The sequence below is a fragment of the Zosterops lateralis genome (genome assembly GCF_965231275.1).
Source record: "Zosterops lateralis genome assembly, chromosome: 3".
Classification (NCBI taxonomy): Eukaryota; Metazoa; Chordata; class Aves; order Passeriformes; family Zosteropidae; genus Zosterops; species Zosterops lateralis.
In genome coordinates this window covers 101,534,723-101,554,656 of record NC_139764.1, presented here as the reverse complement: position 1 = coordinate 101,554,656, position 19,934 = coordinate 101,534,723, and the positions used below count along the sequence as shown (strand labels likewise).

The 19,934-nt window shown below is 36.0% G+C and overlaps 1 protein-coding gene across 2 annotated transcripts in view; it reads left to right on the top strand.

Annotated features, from left to right (window-relative positions):
- NBAS (NBAS subunit of NRZ tethering complex) overlaps positions 1-19,934 on the top strand; it is a gene marked incomplete at its 5' end in the record, with an annotated part of 161,341 nt that overhangs the window by 11,042 nt on the left and 130,365 nt on the right. For both annotated transcript variants that reach the window (XM_083856295.1, XM_083856296.1), the window contains 12 exons: positions 4,071-4,209; positions 5,656-5,721; positions 9,253-9,381; positions 11,189-11,252; positions 12,465-12,658; positions 13,752-14,009; positions 14,818-14,943; positions 16,229-16,380; positions 17,143-17,277; positions 17,554-17,632; positions 18,330-18,434; positions 18,724-18,860. In XM_083856295.1, coding sequence (XP_083712421.1) covers positions 4,071-4,209; positions 5,656-5,721; positions 9,253-9,381; positions 11,189-11,252; positions 12,465-12,658; positions 13,752-14,009; positions 14,818-14,943; positions 16,229-16,380; positions 17,143-17,277; positions 17,554-17,632; positions 18,330-18,434; positions 18,724-18,860 — 1,584 coding nt within the window. The remainder of the gene's footprint in view (positions 1-4,070; positions 4,210-5,655; positions 5,722-9,252; positions 9,382-11,188; positions 11,253-12,464; positions 12,659-13,751; positions 14,010-14,817; positions 14,944-16,228; positions 16,381-17,142; positions 17,278-17,553; positions 17,633-18,329; positions 18,435-18,723; positions 18,861-19,934) is intronic.

Here is a 19,934-nt window from a genome sequence, read left to right as displayed (position 1 = left end):
GCTAAAAATGTGTCTACTTTTTTGGATTTATTATGTAGCAAGATAAACTCAGCAACTCTGTTTCTATTTCTCTTCAGAGAGAAGGCACCAAAGGAACTAAAGGTTGTTCTAGATTTTTTTCTATTAGGTCTGCTAGGATTGAATCTTTCAGTGCAATGTTATAGCACTCTATTATTTTAAATGGAACTTAGACTTGGCTATAGAATACCAGAAGAAACTCACTGTTGAAGGAACTTGTTCTCATTCTTCAGTGTTAAGAGAGCTGTCATATCTATCCTAGGGAAAAAAATATTAATGAGTTGTAATGTTCTTCTAGCTTATTATTTTGAGAGATTAATATTGTGTATGGCTTTTTCTTTCCACCTAATTAATATTTAGTGATTTCACGTAATTAATACTCAGTATACTATGTTTGCAGTTTTGAGGTAATATTTGTGGGTTATAGAGCTTTGGTAGCACTACATGACCAGACAACAGAACCAACCCATTGTTTCCTTTGATCAGACCAGGGTTAATGGTTGTAGTGTTTCCTGCTATGTGCGCAGAGTTTAGTGGCTTAGTAAGTTAAAAGAAACTTTAAAAAATTGACATGTGAAAGAATGTAAAATTGGCTGGAATTCATGGAAGACAAAAGAACTAGTGTTTTGCCCCTGATGGAGGTGAGTCTTTTCTGTTTTGAATTTAGTCTTTGGTAGAAAGCTTGTAAATTTGACATTGGAGAATTCTAAATTCGTGAGTAGAATCTCCTGTTGAAATTTTCTTGTTATCCCAAAATACTTTAGAAGGGCTTGAACACAACTACTTCAGTTATGCATTAAAGATTGTGGATATGTTCAAGGTGTGTTTGAACCCTGGGCACTGAGAATTTTAGAAATTTTAATTTTCAATAATGTGAACTTTGATCACTTAACACAAGTTCAGCTTTGTCATTTTGTGCTTTCTTGCATTTCATTTAATCTCAGATGATAAAATTATAGTGATATCTCTTCACTGCTTGTAAGGCTTTACTTAATGCATTGCTGTATTACTGTGTATTTGCTCATGACCCATTATAGGGCAATAAAATAGTAGTTAAGAACTTACTTTACTTAATTTTTTCAACTAGGTGTATGATAATTGCAACGAGAATATGTCAACAGGGAATGTTTCTGAATCTGTAGGAAAATGTGAAGCAATTTCTTTGGGAAAGAAATCCAATAATGATTTTCACTGTTTTAGAAAAGTATTGTATACCTTAATTTAGATACCTAATGTTGGTGTTGTCATGCGATCCCCTTTTCATCTAGGATAGAATTTATAGTGCATTTTAGTTGACAAAACTTAAATGTCTGCTTCAGTGTGAGCTCTTTGTAAACTCATATCAAAGGTTCAACAGCTGCTTTTGTTTTAGTATCTTAATCTGGCGCTGAATGTCTTATTTCTGGGTGTCTGCAATTGATGCAGAAAATGTTTGATGTTAAAGCCTAAATTTTGCAATGAAGGAGTTTTAAAGGGTTTCAGACTTATTTAAATTTTTTTTGTACCAAAATTGCTAAGTAAGGAAGGGCTTATCAAGTTTTTCTTGGATGCCTCAGCTGAGCTTATTCTTGAGACTGATGCGGCACTGGATATCCTCAACCCATCTTTGTACAAACCTGTGGAGTGGAGTGCAATTGAGGTACTGCAAAAGCAGCCAGTTTTTGGGACTTGGAAGAGCTCTTGGAGATCATCCAATCCATTCCCCTTCACCTCAGGGTCAGCCAGAGCAGGTTGCTTGGAGCTATGTCACTGCAGTCCAAGACCTGCACCTTAGGAGCATGTCATGGTCTGTGTCAAGGCCTCTGAGGTGCTGGAGAGCTGCTCCAAAAGGTGCTGGAGACTGAGCCTGGCAGCACATCACTGTGATTGTTTAGAATAGAAACAGGTTCTGGCCATTACTTTCTGCCAAATGCTGCACTCGAGGCCTGGAATTTACATAGGTCTTGTTCTAGGACTTGTCAAAAGGGTTCCTGGCCCCTGTTAAACAAAAGCTCAAAGCACCCTTTGATTAGGAACAGCTGCCAGATTCCTGCTCAAAGCTTCTAAAGCTTGCCGGCTACTTCTTCCTGGCAATGACAGGCATTGTGAAATTCCTCAAAGGCTTCCCAGGAGTCCTCTGGTGGTCTCTAGAGTCCTCAGATGGTCCCAAAAGTATGTAGATCTTTAAGGATCTGGAAATGAAACCTCTAAACAGCTGCACAAACTGCTGCATGCTGGCTGTGCTCTGCGTAGAACACCTCTGCAAGAAAAAAAATTAACCTTTCTCGTGTTCCTGTCTCCTGTTGAAGTTTTTGGTGAAAGTGACTTCTGTTTTACTGCCTTAGGCCATTCTTTACACTGCAGGATTGCCAAAACTCTTAAGAACTTTAAGCATCGCTCTCAAGAGAGATCTTACCACTTTCTACAACTACCTGAAAAAAGGTAGTTGTGGCCAGGTGAGGGTCAACCTCCTCTCCCAAGGAGCCAGGAAAACGTAGAAGATGAGGCTTAAGCTGTGCCAGGGGAGTTTTAGGTTGGACATCACAAGGAATTTCTTCACATTAAGGGTGGTTAGGCATTGAATGGACTGCCCAGGGAAGTGGTGGAGTCACCATCCCTTGCGCTGGTCTAGTTGACATGGTAGTATTTGGTCATGGGTTAGGCTTGATGATCTCAGAGGTTCTTTTCCAGCCTAACTGATGATGTGATTCTGTCGCTCATCCGTGGTAGAGCATCATCCTGCTGTACATTAGTGACTAGCGGGAGACCTGGGAATACTAAATAAGTTCTACTGATGTCTTAAAAAGAATTAAATGTGGAAGAAATTTTTTTTCCTTTATTCTTTCATTTGACTTTTGCAGGTGTAGTTTTGGCTGCCCCAGTGGCCAGAGCTGTGCTGTGTGAGCAGCAGGTGCTGCTGGGGGCAGAGCACTTCAGGAATGCTGTGGCCTTGGGAAATGGATAATGGAGCATTCCCAGGCTGCAGCTTTGGGCTCCTACAGTTATACCTTTTTTTGTAGATACTTTTTAACCTTTTGATGGATGATTCATAACAATGATGCTTCCAAACAAACTTGGACACCTATTCTCCTAGTTTTCATTGAAGCAGTCATCAGTTAAATATAGAAGCTCTTGTTAATAAAGTGAAAGGGCTTCAAGGGCAAATACTTTGGTACAGTTCAGTGGTGATCAGCAATAATTATAAGACTTACTTAACAGTTTACAGAATGCCACATGTCGCGTGTAACAAAATTATTACATGTATGATTGGTACAGTGGCTTTAGAAAACAGAATTGATGTTCTAGGACACTAAAGAAAGATGAGAGACTCCAAATATTTCAGAAGGCAAAGAATAGAAAAAAAGCTTTATTGTCCAATCCTTATTACCTTTTGTAAGGGGTTCTGATACAGATTTAACATGATTAGTGAATAGGAACGACACCTCTCTAATCATTGGTAAAACTAGAGAAACAGCAAAACCCCACCTGGAGAAAGATTGTTTTGAGAAAGGATAGTTGTTTGCAAGGATTGTTTTGAGAAGAAGTCTTCTTGAGAAATTTTTCCTTGGGAGAAAGTTAGCAGCTGCTAGCAGGCTAAAATCTCTCAGACCCGGAAATATCAGGCCTACAAATTGACAAACCTTAGTGTGTTCAGTTCTTCTGTGAAAGAGCAATAGTTTTTGTACCACATCTGAATAAATGGCAATCTGATGCTTAAACAGAATGATCAGAATTTGTCATATGCTTAAGCAGTAATTTTTTATCATTTTTGAGGATAAGGGGGAAACTCAAACTTGTGGCCAGACTTATTTTATTTTAGATGTTGGGGAATTATGACTTACCTGGAAAGTTAGGGATGAGAATGAATAGGTATATACATACAAATAGCAAATGTTACTTGAACAATATTGGAGTATTTTTAGATTTCAGGGTATTTATTCACAGAGTGGCTGTTAAGTGTCTTGGTCTTTTTAGCCTTTTGTTACTCTAAGCAAACTACTGTAGACATGAGAAAACTAAAAAAAATATGTGGTGGTATATGAAATCATAATACATCTTTATATATTTTACAGACTTCTCCTTGTAGGAGGCTGTGAAACAGATGAAGATGGAGTATCTAAAGCAGCTGGTTGTGGGATATCTGCTTGGAGAATTCTGTCAGGTTCTCCCCATTACAAACAAGTCACTAGTTACGAAGATGATGTTAGAACAGTAAGTATGTGTCCTCATTTTACTGAATGAATATTGTCATTGGAAGCTCAGTAAGTATCTCTTTATGAAAGATGAATTTAATGTGATGTTTTGCTATTTTCTAAGCTATGATGTGTATGTCTAAACAGTTATCTTTTTCCCCACAGCATCTGTCTGTTTTTGCTTTTTCTGTAGTATGATTTGAACTTAAGTTCTTAATTATCACTTGCAGTTTTAAAACCAAAAACAAGAAGAAAGGAGTCTGTAAATTTCCAAGCTACAATATTTTTTGCTCTTAGTTGTACATTGGGATATGTTACCTGTCTTTGTTGGAAGAAAATTACAGTTTGTTCTTCTATTACTTCAGAACAAAAGGCAGCACACCTGAATATAAATGTTTCAGTTTAATTCTGAATCTTGATTTCTTTTGCTTCAAGTAGAAGTAAATGTTTGATTTTGGTAACAACTTGGTTGTGCTGAAATCCATTTACAATATAAATTCCAGTGTTTACTTTTACATAGGTATTTCTTAGTATTACAAGCAAGTTGTTAATTTAATTGCAAATGAGTAATACTTTTCTATGACATGTTATATACCTACTGAAGGGGACAGAATTATACAAACTGGGTTTTATTATGCTTGCATTATTTTAAAATAGGCAGTCTTATGGCAGTTTAAAAATAGTAACATCATAGAATATGCTGAGTTGGAAGAGACCCACAAAGATCGTCAAGTCCAACTGCTGGTTCTGCACAGGACACCCTGAGTCACACCATGTGCCAAAGAGCTTCTTGTGTCCAAATGCTTCTTGAGCTCTGTCAGGCTGGTGCTGTGACTACCCTGGGGAGCCTGTTCAGTGCCCAAGCACCTTCTGTGTCCAACCTAATGTCCAACCTAAACCTCCCCCGACACAACTTCAGGCCATTCCCTCAGGTCCTGTCCTTGGTCACCACAGAGCAGAGACCATTGTCTGCCCCTTCTCTTCCCTTCACAAGGAAGTTGTAACTGCAGTGAGGTCTCCCCTCACTGTTCTCCAGGCTGAACAGACCAAGTGATCTCAGTCACCTCTTATTCCTCTTCCCCTCAAGGGCCTTTACCATCCTCATGGCCTCCTTTGGACACTGATCTAATCTTATTCTCTTTGATGTATTGTAGCACTGCTGACTCATTCAACTCGCTGTAAACCAGGACCCCCAGGTCCCTTTCCCCAGCACTGCTCTCCAGCCTCTCATTCCCCAGTCTGTGCACACAGCCAGGGTTGCCCCAGATACACCATCTGGCACTTGGCCTTGTTAAATTTCATGTGGTGGGTCATTGCCCATCTCTCTATTTGTCAAGGTCTTTCTGTAGAGCCTCTAAAGAATCTTGCAGAGTTGTTTTAGTATTTTAAATATGACTTAATATTTGGTACATAAAACAGTGTATGAGATTGTTTTTCATTGTATAATTTGTTTCTATTCTTACAGGCACAGAGAAGAGGATTATTAAGGATTATGAATTTAAGATTTTACAGCAGGCGAGGAACAGAACAGGTATTAAGATCTAGGTCTACCTCAGAAATGTATTTTACTAGCATAATTGCCCATTAATGACTACCTAAGAGACTGACTGAAAGTAGGTTTTAATTTATGCAACTTAGGAATTAACATTATATTAAATTAATCAAAAAGCTTTAGCATTAAATGGAGTAGCTTCCCACTTTATTTACCTTTCTCAAAAATCCAGTTAGTTCTTTTGCTGAAGCTTGAGTTGCTGGGTTTCAGGAACGGGTGTAGAGATGTAGAGTTCAATATTAAATGTAAACCCTGATTCAAAAAAGAAGGTACAAGATGCCACCTAATTATTTGTTGATGAATGTGATAATCAGACCATGTTAGATGTGTTATATATTCTATAAGAAGAAAGTAGATTGTGATAATGTTTCTCAAATATATGCCCAAGAAATAAAGAATAAGAACAAAACTCAGCCTTCTGCACTACACCTATCCTACTAGAAAACAAAAAATCCTCAGCCCACAATTTTCACACCATGTGAGGAAGAAAAAATGGGTGGATTCAAACTAATCATTCATGGCTTAAATAGGGCAGACACAAGGAGTTTATTTTTACAGTCTGAGATACTACGGAAACATTTTGCTAAGTGGCTTCAAAAGTTTATTAGGGGTCAGACTTCTACCCCAGGATGCATGTAAACCTAGTGAAACTGCTGATCAGAATCAATTTGTCCTTAACACACTCTGGGTATGGACCTTTTGTTCTCCTCTGCACTGAATGAGTGTTGAATATCATGCTGAGGTGTAGGTGTGTGCTTTCTGTGTTTCTAAGGTACTACACAGTGCTCATGGCTTTCTTCATGCCTTAGGAACTTCCCATGCAGTACTGCACTTCCTTCTCTTATCTCTCCTCTACTCATCATATGTAGGTTTGATTCCTTTTTCCGTCCCCCTTTCCCTTCTTGTAGAAAAATTCATTATCCCTTCTTTTGCTTTACGAGGAAAGAACAGTAAGGAATCTGTCTACCACTTTCACTCTGTGTCCTCCTGAGAGAAAAAATGGCTGATCTGAGTTGGAAATGACCTTAATAGATTTTTGGGATGTTTTAGGTGACTGGTTAAAAGAAGTTGCCTGCTCGACTGGAAAGGGAAAACAAATCTTTCTGAATCTTTCTCAAGGGTGGAACAGGGAGAGATTTTATTTCCTTCACTGAAAATGCTAACACTAACTTAAGCTTTTTTTGCCGAAAAGCTTGTACTGCATGTAGCTGTACTAAACTTCAACTTCATTGTACTTGCCAGTACTAAATTAATGAAGGAATGTGAAAGCTTATTCATCCTTGAATGTTTTGATACAATTTCAGAGATTATGGCTTAAATATGTAAGATATAGTTCTTATTACTGGTGTGAAATTAACACCAGGGTTAAAATATGACAGACACAGCAGCTAGAGCACTTGTGTATTGGTACTGGCTACGCTGGGATTTGATTCTTAGTGCTGTTAAATGACACTTAAAAAATGTTAAGTGCCAGCCTGCTGAGTTTCTCAACATCTTGTTTTCCTGTTCCCTTAAGCTGATGAGCTGTTTACGGAGGCAGCATTGTCTGCTTTGGCAAAGGACTGATTAATTTTTATAGATAAGAGGGCTTGGGTGATAAATTTGAGTGTGTTAATGGCCACCCAATAACTAAATCTCACAGCCAGAGAATTATTACTGACTGCTGAGTAAACATTTACCTCCTTTCAAGATCTGTGATGTATACCACTGATCTGTTATCTGAATAGGTTATTTATTTTAGCTCTGTGTTTCTAGGTCCTTTAACAATCTTTTGTTCTTTGTCCTTTGTGCATGCAAATTGACTTGAAAGAGAGAATTGCCATTAGAAGGCATGTACAGTTCCTGGGCAAACTACAGTTAAAAGTGCAGTACTCCAGCTGCATAAGAATATAGGCAGAGAGTATGAATATTTTCTAATATAAATAATTCTTAATGGGTTTAAAAAGCCCCTTAATGCTCTCCCTTTCAATTAAAAACACATTTTAGGCATGGAGTTAAGGAGTCCTGTCAACAGCTGCAAACCACTGTACAACAATAAACAGATTTCTTGATTGTTATTGCTTCTGTGGCATACCTAGAACTTTAAAAAGCCTAAGTAATAAAATAAAAATAATAATAATAATAATAATAATAGTAAACAAAAAAAAAAAAAAAAAAAAAAACCAAAAAAAAAAAAAAAAAAAAAAAAAAAAAAAAAACCCAGAGTCCAAGCAAACACACTGACCTGAAAGGAGTATTTTTATCTTTGAATAATACCTACCAGTAACGTTCTGTAGAAAAGCCATTAAAACTTCTCTAATTGATGGATGTCAGCTAACCTTTCTGTGCTTCATTTATGTTGGAGTATTTTCTGAGAGGGGAGGTGCTGGCCTAAAAATTGGTCAGCTGCAAACTTGGGCAATTTTAACTATGCATCCTTATTAAAATGTTTTTGAAAGTGAACCAACAAAATAGAATTTTTTGAACAATGTAATTTTTGGGAATCGGTGTCCTGTTGTCCTGCAGGGAAGATAAGACACTTTAAGAACTGAATGGTCTTTCTGAAAACATAGAATTTTGTTGAAGAAGAGTGAATAAATCTAAAATGTGTTTTCAGAAATTGCCATTCATTGCCAGCTGCACTAAATTTGACTTTAAAATTTAAGTATGTATTTAGAGTGCCTTGTGGAAATAGCATACAGATCCAGTTGTAAATGTGCAGGATTTTGTGAATGTGTTTTGTTAGAAGTATGTTTTGCCTCTCAAGGTATCCAGAGCTGAAGGAGAACTTAATCCAGGAGAATTTTTGTAGTCTTGATGAAGTTAACTTAAAAATGTTGAATTATTTTATCTGTATGAACTTAATCTGATATTTGCTATGTTACTACTTGGTGTGTTGTCACTCTACAGATTCTTGGATTTTGATTCAGTGTCCTGAAATGAGCAATGTGCTCCTCCAAGATCTCTTAATGTCTGTGTTTCTTTTATTAATTTTTTTCCTTTAATTTGAGAATTTGATTTGTAATAATGCCACCCAGAAGTTTGCTCCTAGGGAGAAAGAGCTGTACTAAGCTGTGGTTTGGTAATAATCTTCCTTGGGTGGACCAGAGAGTCAGGATAGTAGAAACTGAGGCTGCTGAATGTTTTTCTGTAAAGAGAATGACCTGCAGTTTTCCTTGCATTGCTGTCAGGGCGTTCTTTTACGAATGCAGCACTTCCAGGTTTTTTTTGCCATATAACAACTTGATATAGAAGTTAACATTCCTAAAGATTTGTTCATGCTAAGATGGTGTTCTTCCTTTTTGCAGGTTGATTTTACTCTTCCATACCACACCTGATCTTTTTTCTTTTAGAATAAGGGAGGGATTTGTTTTTCATTTAAGGCATGTTAACTTTTCAGAGTGGAAGATTTTACCATTTTTTGTTTCCCTAAAACAGAAAAAAATATGTATATTTGGAGGTATTTTTTTGGGTATTCCTTGGTGTATATTTTTCTAATGTTTGTATTTGCTTGGGTATTGTGTTTGGCAGGATGGAGTTTTCAAGATGAGTCTTTCTCCTGATGGAGCTCTTTTGGCAGCTATTCATTTCTCAGGAAAACTGACGATCTGGTCTATTCCATCTCTCAGACAACAAGGAGAATGGGACCAAACTGCTCAGGTAAGAAGAATGTACCTGTCTAGAAACTTGGATTATATATCTTACTCCTCCAGAAGTGTGTTTTTTGTAAGAGATGAGGGGAGTTAGGGTAACCATGTGGAGCTTCCCCATCAGCTCCATGTTTTCAAGCGCCCTATACTTACTTTTATAATAATCTTTTTATGTTATACCCATAAACTGTAAACTTGAAAAATTAAGAAAAAGAACCAATTATATTGCTATGAATTTTTCATGAGGCATTTTGGTGCCAAGTAGGCAACACTGTTAGAATTAGACTACAATGCTATTAGACTGAAATGCTTTTATAGAAGAGAAGTAGAGGCTAACATGGGTAAATTTGTTTCAGTGGTTGAAACTAAATTCTTCTGGGTGTCTCAATGTATTCTATTCCTCCCTCAAAATTTACCCCGTACCTGGATCCAGATGACACTGTAGAATATTTTCTTAATCAAGTTGCTATTAAGTCCAATGCTTTCTACAGGAATTGTTTGCAAAACCATGTAGGTGAACTTATATTAGGAATTGCTCAGACACTGGCAAAGTGGGAATTCAAAGATAATTAGTTTTCAAAGAAAAAAAAAAACTTTATTTTAATGGGGAAATGTGTTGTGAAAAGTGAAAAATATGAAATGATGCACACTAGTAAGTGAAGTGTTCTGATTTTCCTCCCAGTAATTTCTTGACTAATAGATAAAGAAAGGCTTTTCACTTGAAGTGCTGTGTGTTATGTTCTAAACCTACGAGACATAAACCAATATCAGTTCCAAACAGGGTGAACAAATGGGATTGAAATATAATTTCAAGCTTATTTAGAAAAGGATTTTTAAACAGCAACCAAAACAAACAAACAAAAAAAAGTCAAAGAAATTCTGCTCTACTGTTGAGATAAGTGTTGTGTGTCTAAATATGCATATCAATTTATCTCTATTTTTAATATACATATCAGACAAATTTTGCTCAAGGATGCTTATAATGAGTTGTATTTTTTCTTTTAGCAATAATAAATATGTATTCTTAGGGAATATTTAGGACTTTATAATTCAGTGAGGGTGATATAAAGGAATATTAGTGCTTGACTGTTCTCAACATTTTTTTACAGGTGAAACTAGTGTCCAAGTATAATGTGTATTTTCATAATATGTGTGAAATTAAGTTAGAGTGGCCTCATGTTTACTTTTCATTAGTAGACTCTCCCCTTTCTACTGAAAAATCAAGTCTGAAAAACACCTTCTGCTTGACCCAAATGTGCTTTAGTTATTTCAGCTTCCTGTACTTCCACTGTGTTGCACTTGGGGGCAGGATTTGTGTCACTGCTAAATCACATTCAAATTAGCAGCGCTGCAACGTAATTCTAAACTTTGCAATGCATCAATTAATAATGCCGCTTCTTTTCTTGTATTAGTCTTGAAAGGGGCTTTATAATTCTGAAAATAGCTGGGGAAAATACTTAAAAAACTGTGCTAGAGTGTCACCCAGGACCACTACACACACTCTTTTGGAGATTATTTTATGTGCCTCCAGTCCTATGTAAAGACATGAAAAGCCAACACTTGGCTTTTGGTTGCTGGAGAACTTTTATTTCAGAAATCATTAGGGTATGATTACTGTTTAAAGCTGTTCAGGCCATGACTTGTGGTTTTGTTTTTTTGGTTTTTTGTACTGCAGCAGTTGTATGTTTATGCTTGAGAAGAGTTTGAATTTATAGGGAGAATTTTAATTGAAAAATGAGTGGGTCAGCAACCCAGTAAATAAACAGGTTCTGTGTTACAAAGATTTATTTGATTATAATTTTTTTTTTTTTTTTTAGCCAGGTTATGATGATCTTAACCCAGACTGGAGACTCTCTAGTGAAAAAAGAAAGAAAATAAAAGGTATGCAGTACAGTTAGATCATTATTTTGTATCACTGTGTAGTTAAAAATAGTAATGCAAATACATGAGGGCTGAAATGACTTAATTAAATCTCAGTCAGGTTGCCAAAATTGCATGATTTTAATTTGTAGCATGGCAGAGCTAAAGAAGTGTTGTAATATTATTTTTTTTTTCAGATTCTTTCTTAGGAATGCTTTTAGAGCCATAAAGAAATCGATATTTCAGTTAGCACGGGATTTTATTTTTTCTTCCTGTGAATGTCTAATAAATCTTGAAAGCTAGTGTAATTTAAAGATATCAGTTTAAAATTCTTAAAACAATTCTAAAACAATTTTCCTCTGACTGGATTTATCTCATCACTCTCTATTGTATTCCAAAAGTTCAGGCCAATCTGTGCAGCCATTTAGCACCTGGTTGTTGCATTGCTGTTCCAAAAGTGCAAAGATCAATAGCTATTCTGTGATCCATTTGCTGCTGCTTGTACACATCCATATTATTAAAAGATTCCTGTTTCTATGTAATATTTTCCTTGGTGATTCTGTCTTTGGATTAATTCATCTGACCTTCATAGGTAGGCTGCTGATTAAGCACTATTAAAAAAGGAATAATCTGACCTGTTTCTTAGTGCTGTTTGGGGAAAGGCTGTTCTCATCAGAGGAATGGAAGGAGACATGTGGGCAGCAAAATGAGCCCACTCTCTGATGAACATTTTATCCCAGTTACCATGATCAATACAGTGACTTGAAATGCTGCAGCTCCATACTCAGTCCTAGAGATTTTTTTTGTTTATTTGTTTTTTTTAAGTTTAATATTCCTAACAACCTCCTCTTGAAATATGTTGATATGTTTACTTGTCCTCAAAAGCAGTGTAGCCTTTTTCTGATTTTCATTAGTATTAGATTTGTTGTCAAGCTGAGGATGGCCTGATAGGTAAGAAAGATAAAAATTCTGTCACTTTTCGTGCAAGTAAATCAGCTTTCCAAATTATATATTATATTTTTAATAAAGTGACTTTTTTGTTCTCAACAGCTTTAATGCAAAAATGGTTTAGAAAAAGGCAATTGATATAAAATACAACTTAATGAACCAAGGTTGCAAATCTAACAATAAATATCTGCTAGATTAGACCATATTTCTTTATAATGGCAGTCTCCTCTGTTCTTACCTGAGGTTTAACATTATCTTTCTTTATATGGTGCGTTTTTATTTTAGATAAAGAATCCTATTACCCGTTGATAGATGTAAATTGGTGGGCAGATAATTCTGTCATCCTTGCTCGCTGCTCTGGTGCATTGACTGTGTCATCAGTCAAGACGTTAAGAAACCTGCTGGGGAAGGCGTGTGAATGGTTTGAGAGTTCTCCTCAGGTCACTTCGGCTCATGATGGAGGATTTCTCAGTTTGGAGGTGAGCAGTGTGCACAAACAGCTGTCCTTTTGGAATGCAGTGTAACAATTTGCTTTTTTATATTTCATCCTAAGGTGGGGAGGTTAAACTACAAGATATAACTACTGATAGGAAAAGTGAGCCTGCTTTCTTATCTGTAGATAGGTTTTACAGAGAGTTTCTGAACTTACTGCAGCTTAACTGTTCTAAGAAAAAACTTGATAAAACAATAAATAACTTGTGGAGAGTAGAAGCAAAACTCCTAGAAGGTTGAGTCTCAATGAGAGGAAACTTGCAACAGGAAAGAATTTGTGTTAAGAGTAACCTTGCCTTGTGTATTAGTGCATCTGAAGAGCTCTGCAATCATCCCTCTTCTACTTCGAAATACATGGCTCATAAAGGAAGAGTGAACACATTTCAGTTAGACATGAGGAGCACAATAAAGGCAGAGCCATGTAAGAGATACATCTTCTATTTATTTTTAGTAGGATTCCAGAAGGGAATAGAATATAATAAAGTTAATCAGTAATTTTCTTAGAAACTGAGAAAATTACTCTTTTCTAAAGCTTGTATTGAAATAGGTCTTAAACATCTTAATCAAAGGTTAACATTAGAATCAGAAAATCTTGGTACACACCAAAGCTTATGTTTATATTTTTGGAAAGTTGTATTATTCTGGAAATAAAATATACAGCCAGTGACCGGCATACTACAGCCTAAGGATGTAGTCTGGGATTACATTGATCAGAAAACCTTGTTTGAATAACTGAGAGTTGAAAAGAAAACACTCCTGTATGTTTCAGTAAGTTATAGAAAGTGGGAAGATGTCCCCACTGTTCTGCCCTGTCTTGGCTGGTGCAGGAGGTGTAAATGCAGGTGACCAAGAAGCCCTCACTTTGACAGGTGAGGGATTAAGCCTCAGGTCCTGAAGACAAATGCAGTCAGGGTTTGTGAAACAGGTTAAGCAAACTGGGAAACAAAGGGTTTGAAGGAGAGAGGGAGGAAGGATGTTGATTCTGAAATTTGAAGTCCTAGAAGTGCAGATGTACTCTGTTCTTACTAAACTAGTTTATGTGTACCAGGTGGATACTTCTTGTTTGTGTTTTCTGTGCAGTGTGAGGTGAAACTTGTTCCAAAAAGACTGCGCTTGGAGAGCAGGCCTGGTGATGAAGATGAGGGAGAGGATGACTCAGACTCAGATGATGAAACTTCTGCTAAGGACAGATATTTCAGCTACCTAAAGCAAGGCCTGTACTTTGTGACAGAAATGGAACGATTTGCTCCTCCACGGAAACGACCACGAACTATTACAAAGAATTTCCGCCTTGTCAGCTTAAGATCCACGACTCCAGAGGAACTGTACCAGAGAAAAGTAAGTCTAGAAGGAAAAGTCACGTCTCTCTTAATCACCTTTATTTAGAAAAAGCTTTTTATTTTTCTTTTAATTCTTGTTGTGTTGACAAAAGAATTTAGGCACATATTTCTGTGACTCTTTCAACTGAGAGTTAAGTGTGCTGTGTCACCTGATCAAAGGGATCCTTTTTTAAAACTATCATTACAATAACTGAAATTAGGTGATGTTTCCACTGAGAGAGACCGTGCATTATTAGCTTGGCTAGACTCGGACATGTAATGATGTGTTTTCATGTGGTGAAAGACTTGGCAAATACATTAAATGGAATCAATTTAACTTGTTGTTGGCCCAGGAGTGGGTTAACTTACAGTCTTCTGGGAATGTTTTGCATGTTTTTTCAGATATATGTACAGGTTAAGTCTCTGACTCATTCTCACCAAACAGATACTGCTTTTAGAGCTGTTTTTAGGGCTGTTGGACAGACTGTTTTGTCTAGGCCATTCCAGTTGTTCTGATGGTAAACCAGCACACTCTTTAACTGTTACAGTCCCCAGGGAATGCTCATGTCAGACTAAATATGATATATAGCTAATATGATATTACCTAAATAACATCTTCTTTTATTTGAGGGGAAAATCTCTGATTTTCCAGAGGTGTCTATCAGATCTGAGTCTTACTTACCTGTATCTTGAACCACTCTGTTTTCTACCTGCTTATGCATACACACAGTAATTATTCCTCTACCTCTTTCAACACACAGAATTAACAATTCATTGTTCAATATGGAAATCAGATTACTTTCCTTTTCATGTGTTTGCTTTTTTAGATTGATAATGAAGACTATGGGGAAGCTTTGTCTTTAGCTCAAACATATGGCCTTGATTCTGATCTTGTGTACCAAAGACAGTGGAGGAAGTCAGCTGTTAATGTCGCTTCAATTCAGGACTACTTGGTGCGTTTGTGTTCTGTGATTTTTATTTTTTTTTTTAGGCTTTCTTATCAGGTTGAATGGCTTATCTTTACAGAAATGGAATTCTCAATTGTGTTCTAATTTATGCAACGTAAATTGATGGCAGTTTGAAGAATTGTCCTGCAAATTCCATTTCATGTCATGTGTAAGAAAGCAATTTAACTGAAGGCCTGATCTAAAAACCTTGGCACTTAATGAAAGTCTTTCTTTTGGAATATCTTCTAACTTCTGTTAATAGCAACACACTTTCTGTGTGTAATCTCTTCCCCACGTGCAGCAGTAGATTATTGCCTGGCAAATGAAGAATAATAATTGGAGATACCAACTGTTTAAACTTCCAGTTATTATAGAAAATGAATTGGGAAGGTGACGTTGGTATCAGTAGCTATATTGTGAAGTTTGAATAATAAAATTCACAGTGACTGTAACTGCGAACTGTAACTGAGCTTTTCAGTAGAATTCAACATGGGGTTTTTTTGGCTTGAAAAAAAGACTTCTAACTCTTCAGGAAAATGGTGTTGAAGTTATACAACCTCATGGCTATGGTAACGTATTAGTAATAGAAATATACTATTAGTATATTTTACTAACGTATAGTATAGTATTAGTAATATATGTATATTAGTGCATATATAGATAGTATAGTATAGTAGTATGGATAGATATGTTAGTCTAGGCTAAAGTATTACAAGAGATCAAGAGAAATGTAATCTGGTTTTTTTTGAGTCAGATATTGACTGAATATCGAAATTCAGCCGTTCTGTATGTTATCTGTAATGTCCACCAAAGATCAGATAAGATCAGATGAGGCAAATGCATTTTGTAATTCTGGTGCCTTTTTTGTCACAGAATCGTACTGGCATGTGAAGAGGTTGGTATTGAAAATGTTTCCAGTGCTATTGTGGAATATATACACTTGGTTTATAAAACATGTATTTTACCCCCAAACAATCATATTTTATTTAGTGTGAAAAGGAGTGACATTAATTAGAAAGTACGAATAATAAATTCTGTTCCAGTTGTTGTGGAAGTTCTGCTAAATCATTTGGTATTTCTGTGCTCTTTTCTGCTCATACACTCTGAGGAAATTGTGTTTATTGTGTTCTCATCTCTTGTTGGTTTGCATTGTCAGTCACCAGAGGAGCTTGACATCTTCTTAAGTGGAAGAAATACATGAGGAAACTTTAACCTGGTTAAAGTTATCTCTGATTCCATTGCTTTGGATTGGACCATGTAACATTGTGTCTGTGTTCTTGTTCTTGGACAGAGCAAAATCAAGAAACGTGCATGGGTTCTTCATGAGTGCTTGGAAAGAGTTCCAGAAAATGCAGATGCTGCTAAGAAGCTGCTTCAGTATGGCTTGAAAGGCACAGACTTGGAGGCTCTTGTAGCTATAGGAAAAGGAGAAGATGGTGGCAGGTTTGGAAAGAGCTTTTTTTGTTTGTTTTCTTTTTAAAGAATGGTGCATAAAGTATTTTATAGTAATTTGGTAAAATTATTTTCTTATCACTATTGAAAATATTGAGAGGCTTTTGCAGGACATAAAGAAAGGTCATGTTTTGACTCAGACTATTCTATAGATGTCCACAAAGTACCTATATGTTTTACCTTTGTATGTGTATAAAATATAGTGTTCATTGTAAATATATGCCCTGTAATTTCTTCATCAGAAGGAATTTATGATGTCAGTATTTTGCTATGAGAATCTGTTTCTCTTGTTGCTTCTGAAAGCTGCAACTAACCTTATAAATGTGTTTTGTTATATGTCTTAATTGTATTGATCAAGCAGAAGCAAGACACAGTAGAGACAATTCTCATCAGTGTTCTGTTTCTGGTGGTGGAAATAGGAAGAGGCTGTTTTTTCTTTGTGCACTCTTCTATTACCATTGTGTGCTGTAGAGCTGCTGCCAATCTCACTGCTGGCTGTGGAATTTAAAAACTTTTGTCAAGTTTGGTTTTGGTTTGTTTAAGGGAGGGAGTGGAAACAAGAGTTATGTCTTTTGTTGGCTTGGGAAGGGAAGAATCAATGCTTGTTTACAACACAAAAATTCAGTATTTTTCTATAAATGCACAGATTTTTAGTCAAAACATAGACAAAAACCTGTTTTAATATGCCTCTTCAAAAACAAGTTTGCTTATTTTTTTTTCTCTTCGTTGCTTAGATTTTTGATTTTCTTCCAGATTTATCTTACCAGGGGAAGTAGACATTGAGATTCCCTATGAAGACCTTTTGTCGCCAGATGAAGAAATGGATGCTAGAAAGGAAAAAGAGGCCAAGAAGCGTCAAGAACTGCTATTATCAGTAAACTTCTCAAAGTAAATGAAATGTTAGGCCATGTTTTATTCAGAAATTACAGTTTTATAATAACTACACAGTTGCAAAATGATAATTAATTACTCTTCTATATATTATTCCCACTAGAAAAGTGGTTTAAATTTTAGTCGGCATTATACTGTGTCAAAGTTCTCGTTTTACTTTATTTCTTGATATATCCCAGTGCAAAAAGTCATTCAAATGTGTAACCTTTGACTTCATATGCACATGACATAAAATATTAATGTCAAATGTGAAAACTCGTGTTCTGAACACAGGCTGACCCTGGAACAGAAGGAGCTCTGCCGCAGCAGGCTGAAGCTGTTGACTTACCTTGATCGCCTTGAGACCTATGAGGTGAGTTCTTGTGAGTGCTCACACCAGAGCTATTCCTGTCACTTCTCCATCACATCATCTTATCCTTTTTTGTTATTTATTGTGGTATTAACGTTTATAGCCTTGTGGAAAGGCTACAGTCTGTCACTGGAGAAGAATAAGATGTTTTCTGTTCAAGTACCTGTGTTTGTCCTGTTCACTGTTTCAAAAGGATGGCTTCCAGTCCTGAGAGGTGCAGTTGGGCAAAAAAAGCCTGCTTTGAACATCTTGTATCTGCAGGGAATTGAATTATGCAGCAACATGAGATGTAGAATTACTGTGATTACCCTGTCAGTCAAATTGGCAAGTTCTGTGCAGGTTCTCTGACAGATCTTTTTCTTCCATGAGCTTACCAATGTGAAAGTTTTTAGAATGTCAGACTGTGTTTTACTAAGTTTTTAAATTTTAAATTTGCAGTTGGCAATGCACACGCTCCCATTATGGCTTTTACCACAGTTCTGTAACTAATGATGTCTAAATCTTAATTAAAATAAGGCAGAAAATTGTTTTAGCTTATCAACCAAAAATGCATCTGTTTTTTTCATACTGAAACAAAAAAAAAGCATAAGTTTCAGCATATATCTCATACTTACTCATCCTAGAATAAAAAGATGTGTAGGGTTTTTGATGCTTTTGTAAATCTTGCATAAAAAGCAGTCTCACTTTTTTTTTTTTAAAGGAAATCCTTGGAGGGCCTCATGCAGCTGAGCAACATTATGATGGAGAATTCTTTAAGAAGTTCAGAAATCAGAATATTGTTCTTTCAGCAAGAACTTATGCTCGGGTATTAATATTTATGTTGATAGAATGCAATGTTGTTTTGGTATTGCTCTTTGCACTTAAGTTCTTTTTCCTCTTCCCTTTGAACTTGTTTGACTCTCAATGGAAATTTAAGAGGTGGCATCTTTGTTTGATTTTAAATAAATAAATGGTGTGACCCTGACCTTGTTTTCTTTTGTTGCTAAAGAAAATTTTAAAATTAACTTTTTTTGTATTGTATGACCTAAGCTTTCTTGCTCATTTTTAGTCTAAATCAGTCATAAGTTCTACAATTTTACTGTTCTGTTCTTTAGGAAAGCAATGTCAGAGCCCTGGAAATTTTGTTCACTTTCCATGGATCAGCTTTACTTCCACACAGACAGGCAATTCTCTCCAATTTTCCAGAGACTACTTCACCACATGAGTATGCTTTGCTGTTACCTGAAGCTCGGTAAGGATGCATCAATAGATACTAACTCAAAGAGAGATGATTTTTAGATTAATACATAAATTAGTTTGGTTGTGTGGCAGTTTGCTATTGGTTATTATCAGGAATAGAGAGCAGGTTTGTCTGTATGACTTGACTAGTCATCATTTTCTGCTTTGCTTTGTGCCATTTGTGGAATCTTTTTGGTCTTTGATAGGACTTCAGGGATTTCAGAGCTTCTTTGGCTCCATTACACATATAAGAGAGAACATGGACTTTTCTCACCTGAAACTGCCCATATTTTCATGTGTAGTACAGATTTTTAATTTGTTTGTGATAACAGCCAGTGTTAGGAAATGAATAATACAAATGTTTAGGTCCCTGGAAGCAAATAGGTTTTTCTGAATTTGTTTTGTGAAGTAATTTAACATTTAAGCAGTCAGTAACTTCAGAATCATCAATCTTCTTGCTACAGTTTTTTGATCAACTTGGTAAGTTAGAATTATAAAAAGCTGTAAATACAGACTTTCCTACTGTTTCATTTCAGCATAAAAGGTTATGTTATTGTAAATTTCATCTGAATTTTTATAAGATTATTCCTTGAACATCATATTTATGTTCTGTATGTTAATTAGAAGAGTCTTTTGCTTTTAGAGTGTTTCTTTTAGACACTTTAATTGTGAAATTAGATTTGAAGCATATTGTTCAATGCTTGTAAAGACATGGACAGATTTCATTATTTGGTAGTTAACAACAGGACTTTGAAGCATTACTTCAGAGGGAAAGTTTTTGAAGGAGCTAGTAGAATTTTTTTTGCTAGTCTTCCATTATTATAGTTAAGCTTTTCACTTCAAGATTTTACCAGTCCCCTTTGGGCAATTCTCCTTTTAGGATAGAGTGTTTCAATTCATCAAGTTATTCTCCTGAAACTTTTTCTAACTTAAAATGTTTACCAGTTTTGTCATCTCTGAAGAGAAAGAACAGTCTTTATTTCATGATAGTTAATGCTTTAATTTTTATTTGTTGGTAGTATTGGGAACACATTTAGTGATTTAGTTAAGGTGTGAAAACACTTGTTACATCCTTTTCTATAAGGTA